The sequence below is a fragment of the Actinia tenebrosa genome, unplaced genomic scaffold (assembly GCF_029948245.1).
Source record: "Actinia tenebrosa isolate PJP-AT-01 unplaced genomic scaffold, QUT_ActTen_1.0 PGA_scaffold4__44_contigs__length_22323623, whole genome shotgun sequence".
Lineage (NCBI taxonomy): Eukaryota > Metazoa > Cnidaria > Anthozoa > Actiniaria > Actiniidae > Actinia > Actinia tenebrosa.
In genome coordinates, this window is record NW_028292581.1 from 10,749,816 (window position 1) to 10,771,253 (window position 21,438).

General features: G+C 39.1%; 1 protein-coding gene across 5 annotated transcripts in view; it reads right to left on the reverse strand.

Annotated features, from left to right (window-relative positions):
* The window catches only part of LOC116303209 (myosin-IIIb), a 50,215-nt gene that overhangs the window by 8,969 nt on the left and 19,808 nt on the right, over positions 1-21,438 (reverse strand). For 3 of the 5 annotated variants that reach the window (XM_089037276.1, XM_089037275.1, XM_089037280.1), the window contains exons 11-40: positions 21,167-21,283; positions 20,645-20,749; positions 19,923-20,006; positions 16,655-16,690; positions 16,148-16,262; positions 15,753-15,804; positions 14,835-14,933; positions 14,206-14,317; positions 13,934-14,063; positions 13,766-13,837; positions 13,532-13,596; positions 12,969-13,045; positions 12,488-12,629; positions 10,470-10,550; positions 10,171-10,243; positions 9,884-9,978; positions 9,124-9,205; positions 8,635-8,679; positions 6,532-6,569; positions 6,015-6,185; positions 5,519-5,574; positions 5,226-5,334; positions 4,381-4,421; positions 3,716-3,909; positions 3,099-3,179; positions 2,911-2,991; positions 2,670-2,747; positions 2,167-2,247; positions 1,793-1,828; positions 1,041-1,132 (exon numbers count right to left, since the gene is read on the reverse strand). In XM_089037276.1, the coding sequence (XP_088893402.1) occupies positions 1,041-1,132; positions 1,793-1,828; positions 2,167-2,247; positions 2,670-2,747; positions 2,911-2,991; positions 3,099-3,179; positions 3,716-3,909; positions 4,381-4,421; positions 5,226-5,334; positions 5,519-5,574; positions 6,015-6,185; positions 6,532-6,569; positions 8,635-8,679; positions 9,124-9,205; positions 9,884-9,978; positions 10,171-10,243; positions 10,470-10,550; positions 12,488-12,629; positions 12,969-13,045; positions 13,532-13,596; positions 13,766-13,837; positions 13,934-14,063; positions 14,206-14,317; positions 14,835-14,933; positions 15,753-15,804; positions 16,148-16,262; positions 16,655-16,690; positions 19,923-20,006; positions 20,645-20,749; positions 21,167-21,283 (2,640 nt within the window). The remainder of the gene's footprint in view (positions 1-1,040; positions 1,133-1,792; positions 1,829-2,166; positions 2,248-2,669; positions 2,748-2,910; positions 2,992-3,098; positions 3,180-3,715; positions 3,910-4,380; positions 4,422-5,225; positions 5,335-5,518; positions 5,575-6,014; positions 6,186-6,531; positions 6,570-8,634; positions 8,680-9,123; positions 9,206-9,883; positions 9,979-10,170; positions 10,244-10,469; positions 10,551-12,487; positions 12,630-12,968; positions 13,046-13,531; positions 13,597-13,765; positions 13,838-13,933; positions 14,064-14,205; positions 14,318-14,834; positions 14,934-15,752; positions 15,805-16,147; positions 16,263-16,654; positions 16,691-19,922; positions 20,007-20,644; positions 20,750-21,166; positions 21,284-21,438) is intronic. The other 2 variants (XM_089037278.1, XM_089037279.1) reach the window with 2 other exon arrangements.

Here is a 21,438-nt window from a genome sequence, read left to right on the forward strand (position 1 = left end):
TGAAGGTAATCGACTTATGCGATTTTGTGAAAACGTATAGTGTACGTATAGTGTAACGTCCCACTTTTGAATAAATAAAAACTGTTTATTACCATGCTTCGGGAGAAAATCGGAAAGCGGCCAAGCGAGATCAGACCGTGCATGGTGCGAAAGAATTTGATGTTATGGTCATTAGCAAACAATAGAATTCCCAGAGCATCAAATCGTTGGGAAACGATCAATGTTTTCTGTGTTTTTCGTTCGCTTTAGACCGCTTTAAATGTATTCAATAGTCTTGCAATTTTGTGTAATATTAGTTTAAGTTCTAATTTGTATCCTGACGTAGTTTTGAGAGAAATGATCAGCGAATTTTAGAATAATGGAAGATCTAGTAAGATTGACTAGAAAACTGCGATGAAAAGTGCGCATCAAATGTTTACCCCGTCTTCTGCACTATACGTTTTCACAAGATCGCATAAGTCGATTACCTTCAAAATGTTCCTTTTAAAACTAGATACAGAGTAAAACTAAATGAGCAATGACTTTTAAATAATAATAAAACACGTTTATGCACCAGCGTTCCAAAAGTGGAAGGTAGCGGTCAAGCGTGAGGGGGTCCAGCCACCTTAATTAGATTTCCTTTGACTGTGGAAATCAATGCAATGGCACGCCACGGCACAGCAAAGCACGGCACGGCAAAGAATGATGGCGCGCTGACCAATCACAGTGCCGGCGTAGGATTACAACTCATCCAATTATAGTTAACTGACATAGACCTTTTCGAGAAAAGCGTACCAGGTGGTACGCTGATCTAGCTTAGGTACAGAATCTTTTGTATACTTTGCCTTTGACAGAAACAAATGAGGGAAAATAGCCGCCACCCGGTTAGCCCAATTGGTAAGTGCGCGCGTCGGCGTCTGTTGTGCGGGTGGTCTTGGTTTCAAGTCCCGACCAAATCGATAATCAGGGTCTTAAAATAACCGAGGAGAAGGTTCTTTCTTTGTGATGACATCATTCTGCAAATGGTTAGACCTTCTAAAGAAATTAACAAGCAGTCTCACCTGTTGAAAGAAGTAAATAGACTTAACATCTGCACTGTCAGTATCGTTTTTTCTATCCTTAAGGTGCTTCCTGGTGTTGTATCCCTTGTAGCCTGAAAAAGATATATTATATATATATAAGAACTTTAACTAATCCAGTCGACTATCCTAGAGTGAAGTCATTAAACCCATGAAGTAGATATTAGACTAACACACTTTATTAGACCCTAATTCCACTGTTTTCTTTTGTGTCTATTTGACTATTACACGTTAACTAATAATTTTTATTTCACGGGTTAAATGCCTTCACTCTATCAACTCATCAATAAAAACTATTAAATCTACATATTTTTCCTTTTCTTCGGAATGCATGGTAGGCGCAGCGGTGAGAACGAAAACCACTCACCAATGCGACCTGAGTTCGATTCCCAGACTCGGTGTTGTATGTGAGAAGAGATTGTTCTTGATTCTCTACTTTGCTTCAAGAGTTTTTCTCCGGTTTTCCTCTTTCCGCAAAAATCAATGTTCCTAAATTCTAATTTAATCTCGAGAAATCGACGATAGGGTTAACCTCTTAGAAATATCTCCTTTCATACTATGATGCGAATAAATCAGGATTTTTCATTTATTTCCTTCCTTTTTTCCATTCTTCATTCACCCACCAATCCACCCCGCATCCATCCGTCCGGTTGTCCGTGTCGATTAAAAAAGTTCATTTTGACAAAGAGCTAAAGCTGGCAAAAGTTAATGAAAACAAAAAATCTGAAACTTACGGGCTTGAATGACTGTTGCAGCATGATCTTGCTCTTCTATTAAACAAATAAATAATACTTTATAAATAAAATCCTAATGATATTTCACAGCCGATAACGCGAGATATTAGCCGGTCATCCAGTTCAAAATTTTTGGAGACCGCGCCGTCACAGTCACGGTCACTGTACATATATACCACAGTACATGACACAGTTACGGTACTGGCAACATGCATAGCACCAGTAACAGCGCGAGATATTAACAAGTCATCCAGTTTAAATATTCAGACACAATAGTCAAGGTCAAGATACGCCCGTATAGTTTGTTTTCCCCAATCATTATACATCTACTCTAAGTTTAGCTGATACTTGTTGTGTTCTTAGGGTTCTGTTACCGTGTTCGATCTCTTGTTCGTGTTCCACCTTCTCCTGTTTAGCACGTTTCAGTTTTTGTCTGGTAAGATGTCCACGAGTGGCTGTCAAGTAAACAGTAAGTGCTTTAGGTAGATGGTTATATATAAGTAAGGTAGACAGGTAGGTAGAGAGGTAGGTAGGTAGGTAGGTAGGTAGGTAGGTAGGTAGGTAGGTAGGTAGGTGGGTAGGTAGGTAGGTTAGTTGGGTGGGTAGGTAGGTAGGTAGATAGGTAGTTAGGTAGGTGGTAGGTAGGTTAGGTGGTGGGTAGGTAGGTAGGTTAGGTGGGTGGGTAGGTAGGTAGGTAGGTAGGTAGGTAGGTAGGTAGATACGTAGGTAGGTAGGTAAGTAGGTAGGTAGGTAGGTTAGGTGGGTGGGTGGGTGGGTAGGTAGGTAGGTAGGCAGGTAAGTTAGGTAGGTTTGTTAGGTAGGTTTGTTAGGTAAGTTACATAGATTAGGTAGGTTAGATTAGAAACATATAAAATACCAGCTTGAATCTTGATGGCTTGTTGGTTTTTGAATTGTCGTTCTTGTTCCTCCTGTTCTCTCATCTTTTGTTCGTATACTACATGAAAAAGGACCACAAAAATAAAATCACTCAGCAGATAATCATTTTCTTTCAAAATCGAATGTTCATGTTAATAGTTCAGTATTCATATAAAAAAGTTGTACAACTCAATAGAATCGTTAAAAAAGGAATCAAGATAGGAAAAGAATAATAATCTTACGTCGCTGTAAAATAAGGGCGCTTCGTCGACGCTTTTCCTGCTCGGCTTCGTAAGCTTTTCTGCTTAAATGACCACGGAATACTGCAAATACAAGGCAAAGTATTTTCAATATACGAGAACCACTCCTTTATTTTCATTTATCAACATTTCAAACCAGGGTGCATAAATACAATTAGATGGGTACATACCAGACTGGATGTGAATGGCAGCATTTTCTCTCTGACCCTTCATCCTGTGGTAACGGCGTCTTGATATCCATCCACGAATGACTAAACAGAGGTGAACCCATTGTTTTCAGTATGCTTTTTGAGGGTAGTTTTAACATTTTAAAGGGCTATTCACTCTTTTTTTTTTTGTGACCTCTTAAGAATAACTGATCTCCTCCCCCCCCCCCCCCCCCTCCCCTCACACACACACACCCAAGATGCACTACCTTTTTATGATCCCAACTTACAAGCGGTTGCTACGTTCTCATTTTCGTGGAATCTATCCCCTATTGATACCGGTTATAGGTATAGTGGATCCCCCTCGTTTTGTCTAAAAAAGTGTCTTCCTTCTAAATCCTCCCCCTCCCCTCTCCTCCCTTTCACTGCTATACTGAAATAATGAATAATGACTTAACCCCCCCCCCCCCCTCAAGTTTATAAACAACGACTAAACCCTCCCCATTTTAAGGCTATAAATAATGACAGACCCCTTAGTTTTGTTTTTATTCTTTATAATGAAGCTCTAGTTTTAGCAGTGCCGCGTTATTGTTTGATGTTCAGTGAACCAGATAGAGAAATTTAAGGACATATTACATTACCTGACTGCGCTATAACAACCCGAGCACGGTGTTCATCCAGCAACTTTCCAAGCTGCTCGACATGGTAGTATTTCAAGAATATCTTGGTTCGTCCAAGCAGCCAGCCATCTACTTTTGCAGCCTTGAGGATGACCTTGCATGATGCAACACTAGGGTTGATGTCACGGTGCATGGGGAACCCAAGCACGTGGTACCTTATGGTCAAAAAGTCAAGTAAGTGGACCACATAGCAGTCAGAAATAGTGTTCTTTGCACTTCAGTCTCACTGTACTCATGTAAGGACCAAAAAAGCGCAAGGGTGGGGAGGGTGGGCAAAGGAAATACGATGAGAGCAACTGCAGGTCAGCGGATGAGTACAGCGAGGACACTAAAATACTAGAAAGCCCTCTGGGAAACGTACGACCTTTGCAGGCTTCGAGTGGAATGACTGACATTCTAACCAGTTCTCATACATTTAGACCAGTGAGACCGATGAGAATAGGTAAAAATAATTTAAGGAAAGTACTCGTTCTAGAAATGCCCAACGGGGTTTTTCTTAGCAGCTCAATTTGGAGGACAAAGAGAAAGAATTTCAATTTCCTGAGAATTTGAAAGCTATTTTTACGTCCTCCAAATTGAGCTGTATTCCGATGTGCTGCAAGAGGCAGTAATGACATGGCAGATACCTTTTAACAAATTCTTCAAACGTAGGCCTTTCAGAGTAACCCTGCAATAAAATTTTGGAATATAAAATATAAATCTATCCAACAATATAAGTATTCCACGACAGCCATATCGTGGAGCAAGAAAGCAAATCTTCCTTTTTGGACGTCAAGAGACTTTTATCTCAATGCGAAAAACATTCTACCGTGTTGCACCACAACATATAGCTGTCATAAAAATTGCACTGCCCCAGTTCTACTCTACATGAGCCTAACGTGGAATCCTATACCGTGGAAATTCGTGAAGAAGACTTTCGTTCCATAAATGGCTATAGATTAGTCAAGTGTGACGTCACGAAAAATATATATTTTGACTATTTTCGATCTCCAATTTGGATAAACAATGAAAAAAGACGTTTACATACCAAATATAACGAGAATCGGTCAAAGGAGCCAGTTCATAGTTTTGGAATCCTTTTCATTGCGCATCGCATGCGATTTCATCCCGAATTTCTCACCTTCTTTCGGGATAAAATCGCATGCACACTGAAAAAGATTCTGAAACTATGAACTGGCTTACAGAAGCTGCTATTTAAGCGATTCTCCGTCAACTATTCATCCAAAAGTGTGATAAAGCAAAAATTAATTTGTATGACGTCATCACTTAAGCACTCTATTTTAGGGGGAGGGGAGGGCTCTAGTGTGAAATAGTAGTATCTTATCATTGACCGACTTTATGACATCGCTATTTCTAGCTTAGCGTAATACTAACCAATCTAAACTGATAAAGCTCTGAAGTTTCCGTATCTATTCTGATTCTATCTTCGACATTTCTCTGCAATGCATTTCTTTACACATTGAAGACAAACCTGTTTTCGTATCCTTGTTGTTTCCAGGATCCCTGTGTATCTGAGTTGGGTCTCGACTTTTTCTTGGTCGAATTTCCCGGGAACCATGGATCCATTGGGGCGAATACACCTGGAAAATAGATTCAAATGTCAATAATGACTTGACTTCAAGAGAGAGCAGGCAGGGCAGGGCAGGGCAGGGCAGGGCAGGCCAAGGCAGGCCAGAGATATATAAGCAAACATAGCGTATAAGAAAAATCAAGAAAACTGGAAAAGCCCGCGGAAGAGCACTGAAAGAAACCATAAAACCATACCTGACAAAGTGTGACTGACTTGGCAGCAGCTTGGATAAGAGATCTTTTAAAGAAGACTAAAACATTATGGCAATTTTTGTTAATAGGTCATAAAATGTAAAATATAACTATGTCAGTGAAACGATACTATTAGCTTCTGAATTTGAATATTGAGCTTTAACCAAATATTTAAGACCCAGATACACAAAGCAACTGTTGCACTAAACAAACACGAAAATGTACCGTGTGTCATGAGTTGCATGCAACGGATCTCATTGCACGCATGTAAACACAACCTGCAATATTGCATGCCGGCAATGGTGCTATGATTTGGGTCATTGAAATTTAATTATTTAGTGTCCCCCTGGCCAAGATTGGGTAGCATTCCTCAATTCATTCCTTGATTTAGTTTTGTTGCAAGCTAAGGTTGCTTGGTGTGACATTTCTCCAAGATCTTGTTGTGCGCAACAGTTTAGGTGCCTACTTGAAGTTTTCATGGTTTAATGCATGTGCTTACCCTGAAGTGAACAGACACAGTCTGGTTCAGTCTTGACATTGAGCTTGAGTTAGACTTGTTATCCAAGCTGGATGTGGAACCAAAAGGGGATGTGGAACCAAAAGGGGATGTGGAACCAAAAGGGGATGTGGAACCAAAAGGGGATGTGGAACCAAAAGGGGTGGATGCCCTCTAAAAGAAAAATAGGGATAGCATTTAATATGTGACCTGAAGCTTGCCAATGATTTTTTGTACTCTTTTTTATTATTTCATGTAAAAACCTTTTGATTTGAAATCGTCTTTTCTATTTCTTTTTCCCTCCCTTCCCTTCCCTTCCTTTTCTTTCCTTCACTTTCCTTTTCTTTCCTCTCCATTTATTTCCATTCCATTCCTTTCCTTCCATTCCTTTCCATTCCTTTCCTTTCCTTCCTTCTTTCATGATTTTTTCGTTTACATCTATCCATTACTATCAACAATCTATTCAGAGCTTCATTTTTGGACAAAAGATCAACGAATAATAACATTCTAAGCAACTTACGCCTTGAAAGAAAATTGAACTGTTTCGCCTGTTGTCTTCTAAAGATATGAAAATAAAAAGACATTTATGGAAATTACATATATAGGTTACGAAAACATAAACATTAACCTAAGGTTCAACTATTATACATCATGCAGCGAGGAAATGATTCTTCTTCCAATTAGATTAACCATTTATATTTACTAGAAATAATCCTAACGTCACAGTAATTAGAACAGAAGCAAAAGGGATAATGAAATAGAATTGGATCAAAAAGTAAATAGAACAAGCGATACAACCTGCCTACCAAACTATGAGTAATAGATATGTCATTTTCATTTAGCACCTTGTTAGCATGAAACAATAGGTCGCGAGCTATGCTCGTAAAATCAGGTAATAGAAGCCAAAGCAATAAGCCATGTGGGATCCTTCATGATCGACTTTAGTGTGACTAATAAATAGTCTAGACGACTGTTTGGGCTTTCTGTCTTTATTGAGCAAACAGGCCATGTGGTATTCATTTACCACAGAATGCTATGGTCAGTCTCACCAATTACATAGCAATAAGCCATGTGGGATCCTTTATGAGACTTTAGTGTGACTAATAAATAGTCTAGACGACTGTTTGGGCTTTCTGTCTTTATTGAGCAAACTGGACATGTGGTATTCATTTACCACAGAATGCTATGGCCAGTTTTGCCAATTACATAGCAATAAGCCATGTGGGATCCTTTATGAGACTTTAGTGTGACTAATAAATAGTCTAGACGACTGTTTGGTCTTTTTGGCCTTCATGAGCAAACTGGACATGTGGTATTCATTTGCCACAGAATGCTAGTCTCACCAATGACAATGCATCTCTTGCTTTTCCCTTTGAAGAGATTTTTCACCCACTGGTTTTTGTTTTTGTCGCCTTCAATCAATATCTGCGGACTTCTTCTTACGTGGCGAAAGCGAAAGCAATAAGGGAGTCTCCACCAACGTGGGTCGTCGGCATTAGAGTTATGATAGACTGAAGAAAGAAAAGGAAGGGCAAGAGAGGACAATATTGGTAGAAAAAAGATATAAGGTCTTCACCAGACTGAAGAAGTATCTAAGAGAGAAAGGGTAGAAAATGGGATAATAATGGGAGTCTCCACCAGCGTGGGTCGTGGGCTTTAGACCAACGATAGACTGAAGAAAGAAAAGGAAGGTCAAGATAAGACTGCATTGTTGGTAGAAAAAAGACACAAGAGGTCTTAACCAGACTACATTCAAAGTTTACAAAGAAATGGTGAAGAAAGGAATAAGGGAGTCTCCACCAACGTGGGTCTTCGACCTTAGATCTATGATACACTGAAAAAAGAAAAGGAAGTACAATCTTTGTGGAAAAACAATGAAAAGAGGTCTTCACTAGTTTGAAGGCAAAGTACCTAAGAGAGAAATTCTTGGAGAAAGGAAAAAGCAGCACCAATGTGTGACCTTGAATATCGAGTCTTAATGAGAGCGAAGAAAAAGGACAAGATATGGGATAAGGAATGAAAGAGTTCGCCAGTAACCGTAACCGTGTGTTTTAGTGATTGGATTAATACCACGAAAATAACGGGAAGCCATTTCAATGTTACTGTATGTCATACAACAGGGAGCCATTTCAATGTTACAGCATGTCATACAGTGTACACTAGTTGAACGATGACAAACAGATAAAAGCAAAGTAATCATTAAACACGATGTCAAGTTTACTGTTGTTGGATCATTTAGCCTAAATGGACCACTTCGACGATACGGCGGCCATCTTGTCAGGGGGCAAAACAAAACAAAGATGACGGAAAATATATAGCGTTTCGTGTGTTTGTCTTTCTCTTATGGGTAAAAGTGATCGATCTGCCGTCTTAATTCATCTTTTGTCTTATTTTCTTGTGGTGAGCTGTTAATATCAATCCACCGCATTACTGCAACTAAGCTAATTTTGCTTCCTGGACGACCATAATGCCTTGCGATCCAAGATGGCCGCGGTATCGACGAAGTAGTCCATCTCAACTAGACTCAACCAAACGATGATTGAAGGTGCTTGCTTCAAATCACTTTGGAAGGGGTGGGTGGGAGTGGACATGGTTGATCCTTAAAAGGAATGCTTTCACTAACCTGGAATGTTCTTCTGCTGGATTAGTGTTTTGACCAAGTTGTTCTCTTCAGAAATAAAAGTACATTTTGTGATTATACAACAACTTCATGCTTTATTGTAGGGATTTTATCCGTTTTTTATCTCTCAGAGTCTTAAAATTAAAAATTACAAGAAAATAAACCGGCGTAAGAAAATAAAAAAAGCATTTGCTAGATTTTGCGCAAACTGGTTCTACCTTCAGCGAAACCTATTTAGAATTATGGAATTTTGAGGTCGAGATTTAGAAAGGAAAGCCATCTCAACGCTTCACTTACCACGACCCTTTTTTGAGATAGCGGCCACCGTGCATCATGGTCTAGTTTGGGTACAAACTTTATTGTTCATTATGCTTTATAAGCTGTTGTTTGTACCGATGCTAGACCACAATAGATTCTGTTTATCGAACACAGAAAAAGTCTATGGAAGCATACAGAAAAATACTTCCTCTTATAGATTTATCAGGTACTCACCACTTGTCCTAAGCACGTAGACAACATCAAGTGATAGTGTGTCTCGATTCTTTTCCAAGAAGTTGGTTGCATCGTACTTGACCTATAAATTGTTATGGTTTATAGGTCTGTGAGATCCCGCGCAAACCCAACAAACTATACTAATGTGAATCAAGGGTGGTGTAGTGTTAGTGCAATCGTCTTTCACCTCTGGGGTCTCTTGTTCGATTCTTGGACTGGGAATCACAAGTATAACCTTGACTCGATCTGTGAGTTAGCCTTGCCCTGACTTAGATCAGCCCAGAGGTTGTTTCAGGGTTTGATCTGTGAGTTAGCCGTGCCCTGACTTTGATCAGCCCAGAATTTGTTTCAGGGTTGAGCTAGGTTTGAGTTTGAGTTAGGTTTGAGTTAGGCTTGCCCTGACATTGATCAGCCCAGAGGTTGTTTCAGGGTTTGATCTGTGAGTTAGCTGACTTAGATCAGCCCAGAGGTTGTTTCAGGGTTTGATCTGTGAGTTAGCCGTGCCCTGACTTTGATCAGCCTAGAGGTTGTTTCAGGGATGATCTGTGAGTTAGCCTTGCCCTGACTTTGATCAGCCCAGAGGTTGTTTCAGGGTTCGATCTGTGAGTTAGCCTCGCCCTGACTTTGATCAGCCCAGAGGTTGTTTCAGGGTTCGATCTGTGAGTTAGCTGACTTAGATCAGCCCAGAGGTTGTTTCAGAGTGGTCTGTGAGTTAGTCGTACGATTCCGCGCAAGCTATTGAGAAGCGAATATCACTTACTTTGCCAGCGTAGTGGAAAACAGAGAATGAGGGATAATTTTGCTTTTCTTTAGTTGGCTTGTAGGAATCACCTTTGATGTTGGTGTTGAATTTTTCTGATAAGAAAGAAAGAATATATAAGACTGTATCAACATTTATTCCTACTGCTGGATTTCCATGGTTTGAGCCCGCCACCAACACTTATCGTTTCTTTTTCTATATAATTATTTGTTTGCTTGCTTGACTGACTGTTCACTTGCTGCTTCACTTGTCTGTCTGTTAGATTTCTGGTTTGTTCAGCTACTTACCAACAAGAGTGAAATCTGTAGCTTTAGGGAAGCGACTTTCTTCATCCAACAAAGCAAGGAGTCCAATGGGTTTCTGAGAGTAAAACAGCAAACAAAAGTTGAACATACTAAAATATTCTTACTTTATGATATATAGCACAATTTATAGCAGTATACCGAAACAGGCAAGTTTGCGTAAATAAAATCAAAAAGCGCAATTTGCATTACTTGGCGTAATGATCATCGTACGTATAACGAGTATTAAAAATCACTCACTCACTCACTCACTCAAAAACAAATCGGTAACTGAGTTGACATACCTGAAGGAACATGTCGAGAACAGGGCGATTATCTTCAAAATGAATGTTGTCCAGTGCGACTCCTTCACTACGATATTCTTCCTGTGAGAAAAAGCACACGAGGATGATTAACGCATTCTCTGGAGCTAGGTATACCATCGGGCAGAATTCTATTGTTCTATGCGACATGAACTTACAGTTGAATGATTTTCAAAGATCGGTATAATTTCACGAATACATTATAGGATATGCATCATTAACTTATTTTCGCTAACACTGATTGGCTAGACCAAAGACAAAGAACTGTCAAACGCAAATGATTGACAGCATTGAACTCCCTTGAGTCATATCAGGGTAAACATTTTGATTGACATCACTTGATACATAGTTAATATTAATTATTCTTGATATGACTAGGAAGAATTATTCGAATGATAGTCAAAGTTTCAATGAGTGATCACATGAATCATTTGTTGTGTTTTTCTTGACAACAGAAGTTGAGAAGTAAACTAAAGCGACTTTATTTGGGTTAAAGTCAAAGTTTCAATGAGTGATCACAGGAATCATTTGTTGTGTTTTTCTTGACAACCGAAGTCGAGAAGTAAACTTAAGCGACTTTATTCGAATGATAGTTAAAGTCTCAAGGAGTGATCACATGAATCATTTGTTGTGTTTTTCTTGACAACCGAAGTCGAGAAGTAAACTAAAGCGACTTTATTTGGGTTAAAGTTAAAGTTTCAATGAGTGATCACAGGAATCATTTGTTGTGTTTTTCTTGACAACCGAAGTCGAGAAGTAAACTTAAGCGACTTTATTCGAATGATAGTTAAAGTCTCAAGGAGTGATCACATGAATCATTTGTTGTGTTTTTCTTGACAACCGAAGTTGAGAAGTAAACTAAAGCGACTTTATTTGGGTTAAAGTTAAAGTTTCAATGAGTGATCACAGGAAACATTTGTTGTGTTTTTCTTGACAACCGAAGTCGAGAAGTAAACTTAAGCGACTTTATTCGAATGATAGTTAAAGTTTCAATGAGTGATCACAGGAATCATTTGTTGTGTTTTTCTTGACAACCGAAGTCGAGAAGTAAACTAAAGCGACTTTATTTGGGTTAAAGTTAAAGTTTTCAAGGAATGATAACTTGTTGTGATTTTTACTCTTTGCACACGCCATTAAAAGCCTTTGTGTCCCTTGTTATTATGATACGCTTGGTGGTTCCAGTAGGCGGAGCTTGTGTTTCTTTTGGAGGCCGCGGTAGATTTAAACCACTCTGATCAGTATGCATTTCGCTATCTGTTTTCGAAAAATTCCATTTAATGGCAAAAATATTTATGGAAAGTCAATGAAATTTCGCAGAGGTAATCCTTCGATGTCTGGAAACATTTCCCATATGAAAACTTTTTGACTTCTTAAGTGATTGTAGAAATATGAGCTAAATCATCAGCTCTTTAAAAAATCTTCATACTTCAGTTCGTTCATATAGGCAAACTTTAAATAGCATTTAATGGCAAAGATATGCGATTTTTCAAGTTATTTTTTTCGGATCTTGCAAGTGGAACTCTAGTTCTACAAAAGCCGTATGAAAACTTTTTAAGTTAAGTGCTTCTTCATGCCAGAAATAAGCGTTTTTGATGACAACTACGGCCATTTTGGCCTATTTTCTTCGTAAATGAGCGCGAGCAATCGAGCTGAACATTTGAATTTGGCGCTTTTGAGCTCAAAAATGTCCCGGATGTGACGCCCCATTCTGCCCGATGCATATAATAAATGGTTTTCCGTCAAATTTCATTCTGTTGGTCGGTCGGTATGTCTACTGTCACTTGGTCAGTATAATATATATTCATTTAAATTCTGTTAGCAAAAATCGTCTTTTAGTTAAAAGAACATCAACATTTTGAGTTCTTTGGGGGGGGGGGGGGGGGGGGGGGGAGGTTAATATTTTGGCTTATGTACTTCAATTTGTCGGATTGCTAAGGTTTTCAGAGGTCCACGACTTGTCTGCTCCGCAGATGTTGCAGGTGTTGCAAAGTCCTACTTACCAATTCCCACGAAAAGATTTGCTGGTTGAAGTAGAATTGGATTTGCTCATTGGCAACGTTGATACACAACTGCTCAAAAGAATTGCTCTTAAAGTTCTCGAACCCAAATATATCCAGGATACCAATCTTGAAGTTATTTTCCCTGAAAGAGAATTAACAATTTCCAATTAATTTTATCAAAGCCGTCAACTTACGTAATGATGTGGTTGTCACCATGGGTGGCATGGATGGCGTAGTGGTTTACCGCCGGCCTCTCACCGCTGTGGTCCGGGTCCGAGCCCCGGCTGTTTGATGTGTTGTTCTATCCGGGTTCTCGGGTTTTCCTTCCTCCGTAAATCAACATGTATGTATCTTGTATGTTGTAAGTATAGAATGTAGTGCTAGTGCGTATAGAGGGAACCTCACGGAAGAGCCCCGTACGGGGAGTGATAGTTGTAGAATATAAATATGAGTATTTTTTGAAGAATCGGACAAGTCTTACCCCATTGGATCCGAAAAAGCTCTCAGAAGAACGTTGATTCTCTTGACAATCCAACTGAATAGTCGTCCATACAGAGCCTGTGACAAGAAAAAGAGTTACAATGGGGTGATATTCATCATCATTGACTTTGTAGGGCTGAGACAAGGATGCTTTACTGAAGTGAAAAGCACAACAAAATCGTGCAATATTTAGCACTAAAGTTGTGTGTTTCAAGTCAAAGAAAGAATGTTGCTCATATTACGGCATTTAATCCGTTAAATAAAAAATACTAATCAACGTGTAACAACCAAATAGACACAAACAACAGAAAGGAAACAACTCGTTTGTCGCATTTGTTTTGTTGTTGCGACAAACGAGTTGCAAGACCTTGCTGTCGCCTGACATAATGAATCTTTGTAGGGTTACTAAAGTAAAGGTGCTCTTTCCAGTGCTGGTACTTGTTTTTTCAATTTAACTCATCATTCAATCTTCGGTCGCCATTTTGGCAAAGGGTCTATTGCAGAACGGCTTTGTCCTAGTGCTCTTAAATACATACAACAACAAAAAGTCAAGATGCATTTTACCTTGGCCATGGCATCTCTGCAATCCACTGCTTGATCTACTGTGTTGTTACGTACGATGGTCTCACCTGATACACCAAAAAAGTCAGTTTTATGTTATTTATTTAATGAATGCATTTAAAGAACAGTATTTATTTCATGAATGTCCCCAGGCCTCCCCCATGGTCTCACCTCAGTCTTTTTATCAATCATTCGCCTACATAATGCAAAGAAACACTTATAAAGTCAATCACATACCTCGTGTTACATTGCTGTTAGTTGTTAAGGCATCTCTCAGCTCCACTGCATTAATACCTAGAAGGCTTGACACTGAAAGCAATAACACAAAATAAAATATTTATCTATTTAGTGAATGACTTATTACACAGGATTGGTAAAAAAAGGTTGTATTAGTAAGCAACTCACCGACAACCAGCATTTTAGGGTTGTTGACCATACTCTTGTCGCTCAGATGTGAGACTGATTCGTCTTCAATGAAAACGATATCTCCGATGTGAATGATGGCAGCTAACACTGAGAACAAAGATGAAACCTCCTAAAAAGATAAAGCACAAAACATTACGTTGAGAGGGATATGTATGTAGACTAGAACAGACAGACAGACAGACAGACAGACACACTGGCAGACAGACAGACAGACAGAAGCGCGAGTTGCTATCAGGCCCCATTCACCGTACCTCAGACGAAAAGCCAATAACGTCAAGACACCTTTGTACTTCTTCGAATCTTTTCTTGTTTCCCATCGTGCAGACCACATCTTGAAGATTTCTACCTCCTGTTTGAAGATAGCTGAAGAGATACAATAATATTAGATCATTGATGACTTCAATGGAGACATTTGTAGTTAGCGCACTGATATGCTACAATCTTTGGATATAACTCCAGTTACTATCAAACAGTTGTCAATGTTTACATTCTTACAAGAGTCTTTGGCTTACAGGGATGTGCGCGCATGCCAAGCGCTAATATTTTCTTTTAGTCAAATCAGACTAGTGGTTTATCATGATTAAATAAAATGGTATGACGTAGCGATGCAACATGTATATGTCGAATTGGCAAATAAATGTGAGATTGCCCTACACTCCTGTGTTGTGAGGTACCTTAGGAAGGAGAAAAACAGTTTTGCCACCCCTTTCCTTACATAACTAAAGAAAGAAAATAATTCAATGACCCTTATACGTGCTGGGAAACATAGAAACATTGCCCTTCACTCCTGTGTTGTGAGGTACATGAGAAAGGAGAAAAACAGTCTCGCCATCCCTTTTCTTACATAACTAAAGAAAGAAAATAATTCAATGACCCTTACGAGTGCTGGGAGTACAACTTGAAGGAATACTGCTCCAGTTTCTTCTGGTTAGCAAGGCCAGCTATCATGTAATAGAAAATGTGAAAGTTTCTTTCCTCACTGAAAACAGAAAAAAATAGAAAAATAACTAAATTTAACAGAAACAAATTTGGCCAATATGTAAATGTGTTCCATCACGCTAATACTGTCCCCGAGAAATAAACCCCTAGTCCTCCAGGCGGGAATCGAACCCGTGACCTCCTGATTGTCGTTCAGGTGTTCAGGGGCGCTTACCATTTACCCGGGAAAATCCGTAATGTCATTCCCATTGAAAAAATCCGGAAAACTAGGACTTTCGATTGAGAGTTATCTATTTTTGCCGCTCTTTTCGGTTCTTTCGTGTACCATTTGTTGAAATTCATAGTTTCCCGCTCTTTTCTTTCCATTAGCGAACGCATTTATTTCCAACCGGATGGATTGACTGAAATGATGAGCGCTTCAGGTTTTAAAAAGTTGATAAATGCGCTGTAAGTAAGTCAGAGGACTGTATTTCAATCCCAGTTATCTCACACTCTTGTTTTGACTTCTCTATAATCGGTTTAGCTTTGGCTTTAAATAGCCTTTAAACGCATGACTGAATGGGGTAGGGAGGTTGAACTTCAACTCAAGAAAAATCGACGTCAAATATAGTTACTTGACTTTTAAATCGAGTGCAGTCTTTTGCGTTTGGTGTTATAAAGGTTTTGCACCACCACTTGGCGGCATGACAAATTCAATTCCAAGAGCAAAGGTATTTTATTGTTCTGTCATCTAGCCACAGGCAGCCCAAGCGGTTTTATTGGCGTGGGCACGTGATGGTGCAAAACCTTTATTTGATAATAATGTTGCAGTTGGTAATTTTTACTTGTTCAAGTAGATCTAGAAGCTAGGTGTACTTACGATGATTGAAAGACCACTCTTGACTTCTCCAGAAGATATTCGCTCAGCGAAGCTAAAGAGATATAACATACAAATTAACAAGGAAATTACTAGAAATCCTATACAGTTTTCTTCCTTCCTTCTCTTATCGGATTTATCACTGCGCGGAGAACGAGAAGCCGTGCAAGGTTTAGTAACCCACTTGATAATGCTACCGATAGAACGAATTAGAATTTAGAAGTGGAATTTTTGTGGAGGTAGGAAAAACCGGAGAACCCGTAGAACAAACCCCCAAAGCAAATGACAGAACCAACAAACAACTTTACTGACATACGACGCCGAGTCCAAAATCAAACCCGGGTCACGCGTGCTTCCCGTGCTCTTTAGCACTTCTCCATAATAGACACGGCTCTTACCTCCAGTGAGTGCACCATCAGACGTGAAGTGCAGCTCCAGGTACTTGCCAAACCTACTGGAATTGTCGTTGATGACTGTACGAGCATTACCAAACGCTTCCATCAGGGGATTTACCTGAATACAAAACCCAAGAATTTAGAGCCCCGCGCATTAATATTTTGAAGGTAAAGTTAGAACCCTATATAGTACTTCTTTTTCATGAAAAAAAGACCCCCCCTCCCCCCTAAAATATATATATATATATATACATAAAGAAGAAACAGAAAAAAAGAAAAGGCTCAAGCACTACCAGTTAGCCTCATGCAAACAGGAAAGGAACAGCCAAAACCATATAGCATAATTTGTGCCCAAAATTTGTTTATTATTTCTTTGTTTAACGGTTGCGAATAAGAAAACACATGAATATGGATTCAACTCAACAAAAAAATCATTCTTAAGAGAACGACAAGTGGTCTGAAATGCGCCTAACCATTACGCCCAAGATAAAACGGTCTTTTAAGAGTTACCTGTAGGATCTTTTCTTCTAGTGGTTTGTTTCCTCCCTGCGAGGTGAGAAATGCACAAAAGTCAAAAAACATAGTTACACACCTCCGTTTACCTGGAAGAATTCATGCCATGCAAATGTCCAAGTGGTGCAACTGAGGTTGTCTCTTGATTAGAGACAGTTATGCATGCCCAGAGATTTAAGTTTTATCGGAAAGTTTTACAGATGTGCATGCATCAGGGAATTAATATTGGTGTTTAGAGATGCACTCATTCCATGTTCTGTGAGGTTTTTAAAAGAGAGGATGAAAAATCACGGCATAGGGCGCCGTTTAACGACATCAACCAACCAATCAGAATTAAGGGAAGAGCGTTGTCATGGTCACGGAACGGCACGTCTGTACCGTCACACTTAAAGTCAGAGCATTTACGCATGGCACGGTACGGCATGCCGTAACACTGAAATGACTTCCCACTAATGTTCCTACACTCTATCCATTTACAACGCGTCACAGTTAATGCTGTCACAACATTTAGGCACGGCACGGTACGACTACAATATAGTTGCTAGCACGACCACGAACTTTTTTTGTCGTATTTGTACTAGATTCAAACGAGCGTTTATAATTACAATTTGGTGGTGGGTGCAATAGTCTTAAGTCGACCGATGTTGAATTTTAAATACAGCGCTTCTCCTGTTACTGCAGCCCAGAAAACCCCAGACACAACCGGTTATCTTTGTAGCTTCCGTCAATCAAAATTACTACAGTTTAAGTCAGAAATTCTTCATCGATCGAAGCCAAAAACTTAGACGTCTTGAAGTTGTCACGAAGTCGCATGAACAAGAAAAGCGCTATAATGACGATGTTTACATGCGAATTTTAAATCTTTAGTTTAACATATCTCTAATGATTTTATATTTCAATGATATCGTTAATCGTGTGAGCTATTAAGACCATTTACTTCGTTTAACCATGGAACTAGTATTCTTTAGAGTCTTTAGTAGTGTTAAAGTAGTTCTCTAAAATTTTGGACTGGAACAGCATTTTAAGAGAAGATGTGATGTTTTAGTGCGAAGGTGCTGAATTCCCGATGATCGGCATACCAAATACAAACTTACAGACTTTAACTTTGATTCATTTACATCTTCAACATTTACGGTAGGAAGATCAGATTCGCTCAATCTTTCACTCTAAAGCGAAATTTAATGTTAAAAACACTGGTTATGAAGTTACTACAGGCCAAACAGCCTTAATGGTGGGCAATCCTGCAATCGAAGCCTAGAGAATGGTTTTTTCCCCCCCGTCGCAACCGCTCGGATCAGAACAATAGGGAAATTAAGATTTGCAAAATCTACGACGGCGATGTCAACCGAAAGTGTAAATTACTTCACTTTGGAGTTTCGCGCCATCAAAGTCTGTCTTCCCAGTGGATGAGTTGACTTTACTGACAATGTTTTGAATGAAATCTCCAATGAACAGAACCCCAAAGAGAAATTATTTATACTTCTGGTTGACGTCGCCGACATACACTTTCCAAACTTAAGCTCCCTAATATTTCACGCAGGCTAATTTGAGGTAAATGAAGATTTCACAAGAATTTCGGGAGAACACACAGCGCGCAAGATTCTCGTTGATCGAGTCAAAATGTTTGAGCCATACAGGCGCCGTCACGGTCACGGCGCGATCTGCTCATACCGTTATTATGACTTTCACATGCGTGCGGTTTTGCATTACCTTGTGCTATTCAATTAATAAACAAATAACATCAAGAAGAGATGTTTCGTTGTCCGAAACTTGCGTCCCGCCTCTTTTGACTAAAAGTTTATTTTCCATGATGCAATCTTGGAAATACAACACGATTGCCAGGAAAACAAGTTGGATTATAGCGCATGTAATGATTTTAGCTGCAGCTTGTCTAGCGCAAAAGCTGAACTGAGTATTACACTTCCCATTATAAGAAAAGTAGCGCTATTGCCCGCCTAACACTGTTAATTCTAGCATGAAACTTGCAAGAAATTTGGCGCACCTCTGATACTATGCTACCATGAGACTTTTAATAAGTTTGTTTCGTTGCGCACTAACTGCGATAATCTTTTAACAGAGGCATTATTGTTTTGATCCCCACGATCAACACCAAGGGCAGACAGGGATCCTTGTCTCTCTAGGCCTTCGATCAAGGATTACTGCTTGACGACAGGATTATCATTCATGTAATCATTCATTTTATATCACATTAGTCTCGAATAATCATTTAATTGGCATTAATATTTATTATACGAATTATTTAGTTATCATTTTTAGTACAAGTACAACCCTAATCATTGTTTACCAAATAAATGACAAGTATGAAAGCATGTAAGTATTTGATAGAATAAAACAGCAATAATGAATGAATCACTCTAATCATTGTTAACCAAATAAATGAAAAGTATAAACGCAAGTATGTGAAAATAGAAAACAGCAAAGATAAGTGAATCACGAAAGTTTACGACAGAAAGACTTTACATTTACATTCTACCTTCTACCCTTTCTTATGGAATATGAATATGTCGTTTTTCTCTTCACTAATAGTTTTGATGATTTTGCACCATCACGTGCTGAAAGCTATGTTAGATGGCAGGGCCCGGTTGTACGAAGGGTAGATAGCGCTATCCAATGGTTAAATTCTTATCCAGTGGATAAGTTGAAGCTTTTATCCAATAAATTTAATACTATTTTATTTATTTATTATTTAATAAATTTAAAAGATTTATCCGTCCGATAGCGCTATCCACCCTTCGTACAACCGGGCCCAAAACAATTAACTCCCTTTACTTTCGGGAATTGTTAAATCTGTCTCATATAAAACGATCGTACGGTTCCAGCCATCCAACATGGCTGCCGTCACGTGATAATGCAAAACTTCTATAAACCTCTATAAAGCAGCATTTGGTCATTCCCTGGAAGTAGGGGGAGAGGGGTACGGAAAATTATTAAAATCCTCATTATCAAGCAAATATTACATTTGGTACATAATGGAGACATAGGTGTCTTGGTCATGCCAGAAGGCTTGGAAATTTAAAGTTGGAATTTAAAATGAAAATACAAAGAAGCAATCAGAATGGTTACTCAAAATACGAAAAATTATGCAACGGCACTGTAGTAAAAGGCCATCGAAGTAAAAATGACATATCAACAGACTTTAAAAAAGACCCATTCAAAAACCAATCGAATATTATGGAGTAGCAAATCTATAGCCCAAATGATCATCAAAAGTCCCCAGTACAAACCCTTTTCTAAGATGACATACCTTGCCCAGCTCTGCCAGTTGTTGAACAAGATAGTTAGCAGACATAGTTTTACCGGCACCACTCTCGCCGCTAATAAGACAGCACTAAAAAATAGAAAAATAATGAAGGCACATGGGAAGGAGAGATTAGGGTTTAGGGTTCTCCCATATTGATGGGTTGCAAGCATTCCCTAGAGAGTTAAAAAAACAAAAGCATGGCGGCCATTGTGGTGCCGTTAAATCTTTTGTTATAGCCAAAGCTAGGCAGGACAGAGAGAAGTCGAAACCAGGGCTCGAAATAGCGGCCTGCTAATGGTCAGGTTTGCCAGGCGAAAATAAGAATGCACTGCAAAATGAATAATAAAATGGCATGCAAAATTTACTGCAATGACCTCCTTTTATTTATCATGCTCCATTACTATGGCAGGCTTAAGAGATTTTATATTTCGAGCCCTGGAAACAAAATTGGAGATCCTGAGGATCGAACCGTGGACCTCTAGCTCTGAAGGATGCGCACTAACCAACTGAGCTTCTCCTGCTCCTAAATAAGAATTCCAATAAAAAGGCAAGGGTGGCGCAGCGTGAGCAACAAAGTGAGTTCTACGGTTCAGATTGCTTCGATTCCTGCAAAAAGCTACATATAAATAGAGCATGATGTATAGATGTCATCCCTTGTCTCGAGATTTTTCTCAGGTTCTCCGGATTTTTATGGGTGTTAAGTTTTGAAAGTTAAATTTAAATACCTGGGGCGTCTGGTTGTGAATCATCGCTCTGTACGTCATACTTGCCACCATGAAGATGTGAGGAGGTAGTGTTTGTTTTTCAGCATATCGATAAGCCAGCGAGTGCTATAAATTGTGTAAGCAAGAAGAAACAAATGAAATAAGTAAAGGAAAAACAAAACCAATGGATGGATGGATGGATGGATGGATGGATGGATGGATGGATGGATGGATGGATGGATGGATGCATCGATGGATGGATGGATGGATGGATGGATGGATGGATGGATGGATGGATGGATGGATGGATGGATGGATGAATGGATGGATGGATGGATGGATGGATGGATGGATGGATGGATGGATGGATGGATGGATGGATGGATGGATGGATGGATGGATGGATGGATGGATGCATCGATGGATGGATGGATGGATGAAGGTAAATGATTACAAAGTAGAGACACGGGTAAGTGAAAAAGGTAAAACAACTGATTTATGAAATAAATCAATATCTAATAAATTGTAAATACTGCTCTTCACCTCTTTACTATAAATATTGAGTGTCTGCAGTGGATTGATTGCAATCAGGATATCACCAATGTAGGTGTAGATTTGGTGGCCAAGATATCTCTCCAGTAAATGAGACAAAATCACTTCCTGTAAAACAACATTAAACTGGACTTCAATAAACCTTTATTAATTGACTAAACTATTCAGTAATAATTCGTAATACGAAATTAAAAATAGGATCTGTTTCGAGGTGAGTAGCAAACGTTATTCTGGTTATACATCATTCCCTTGAAGATTTCTTT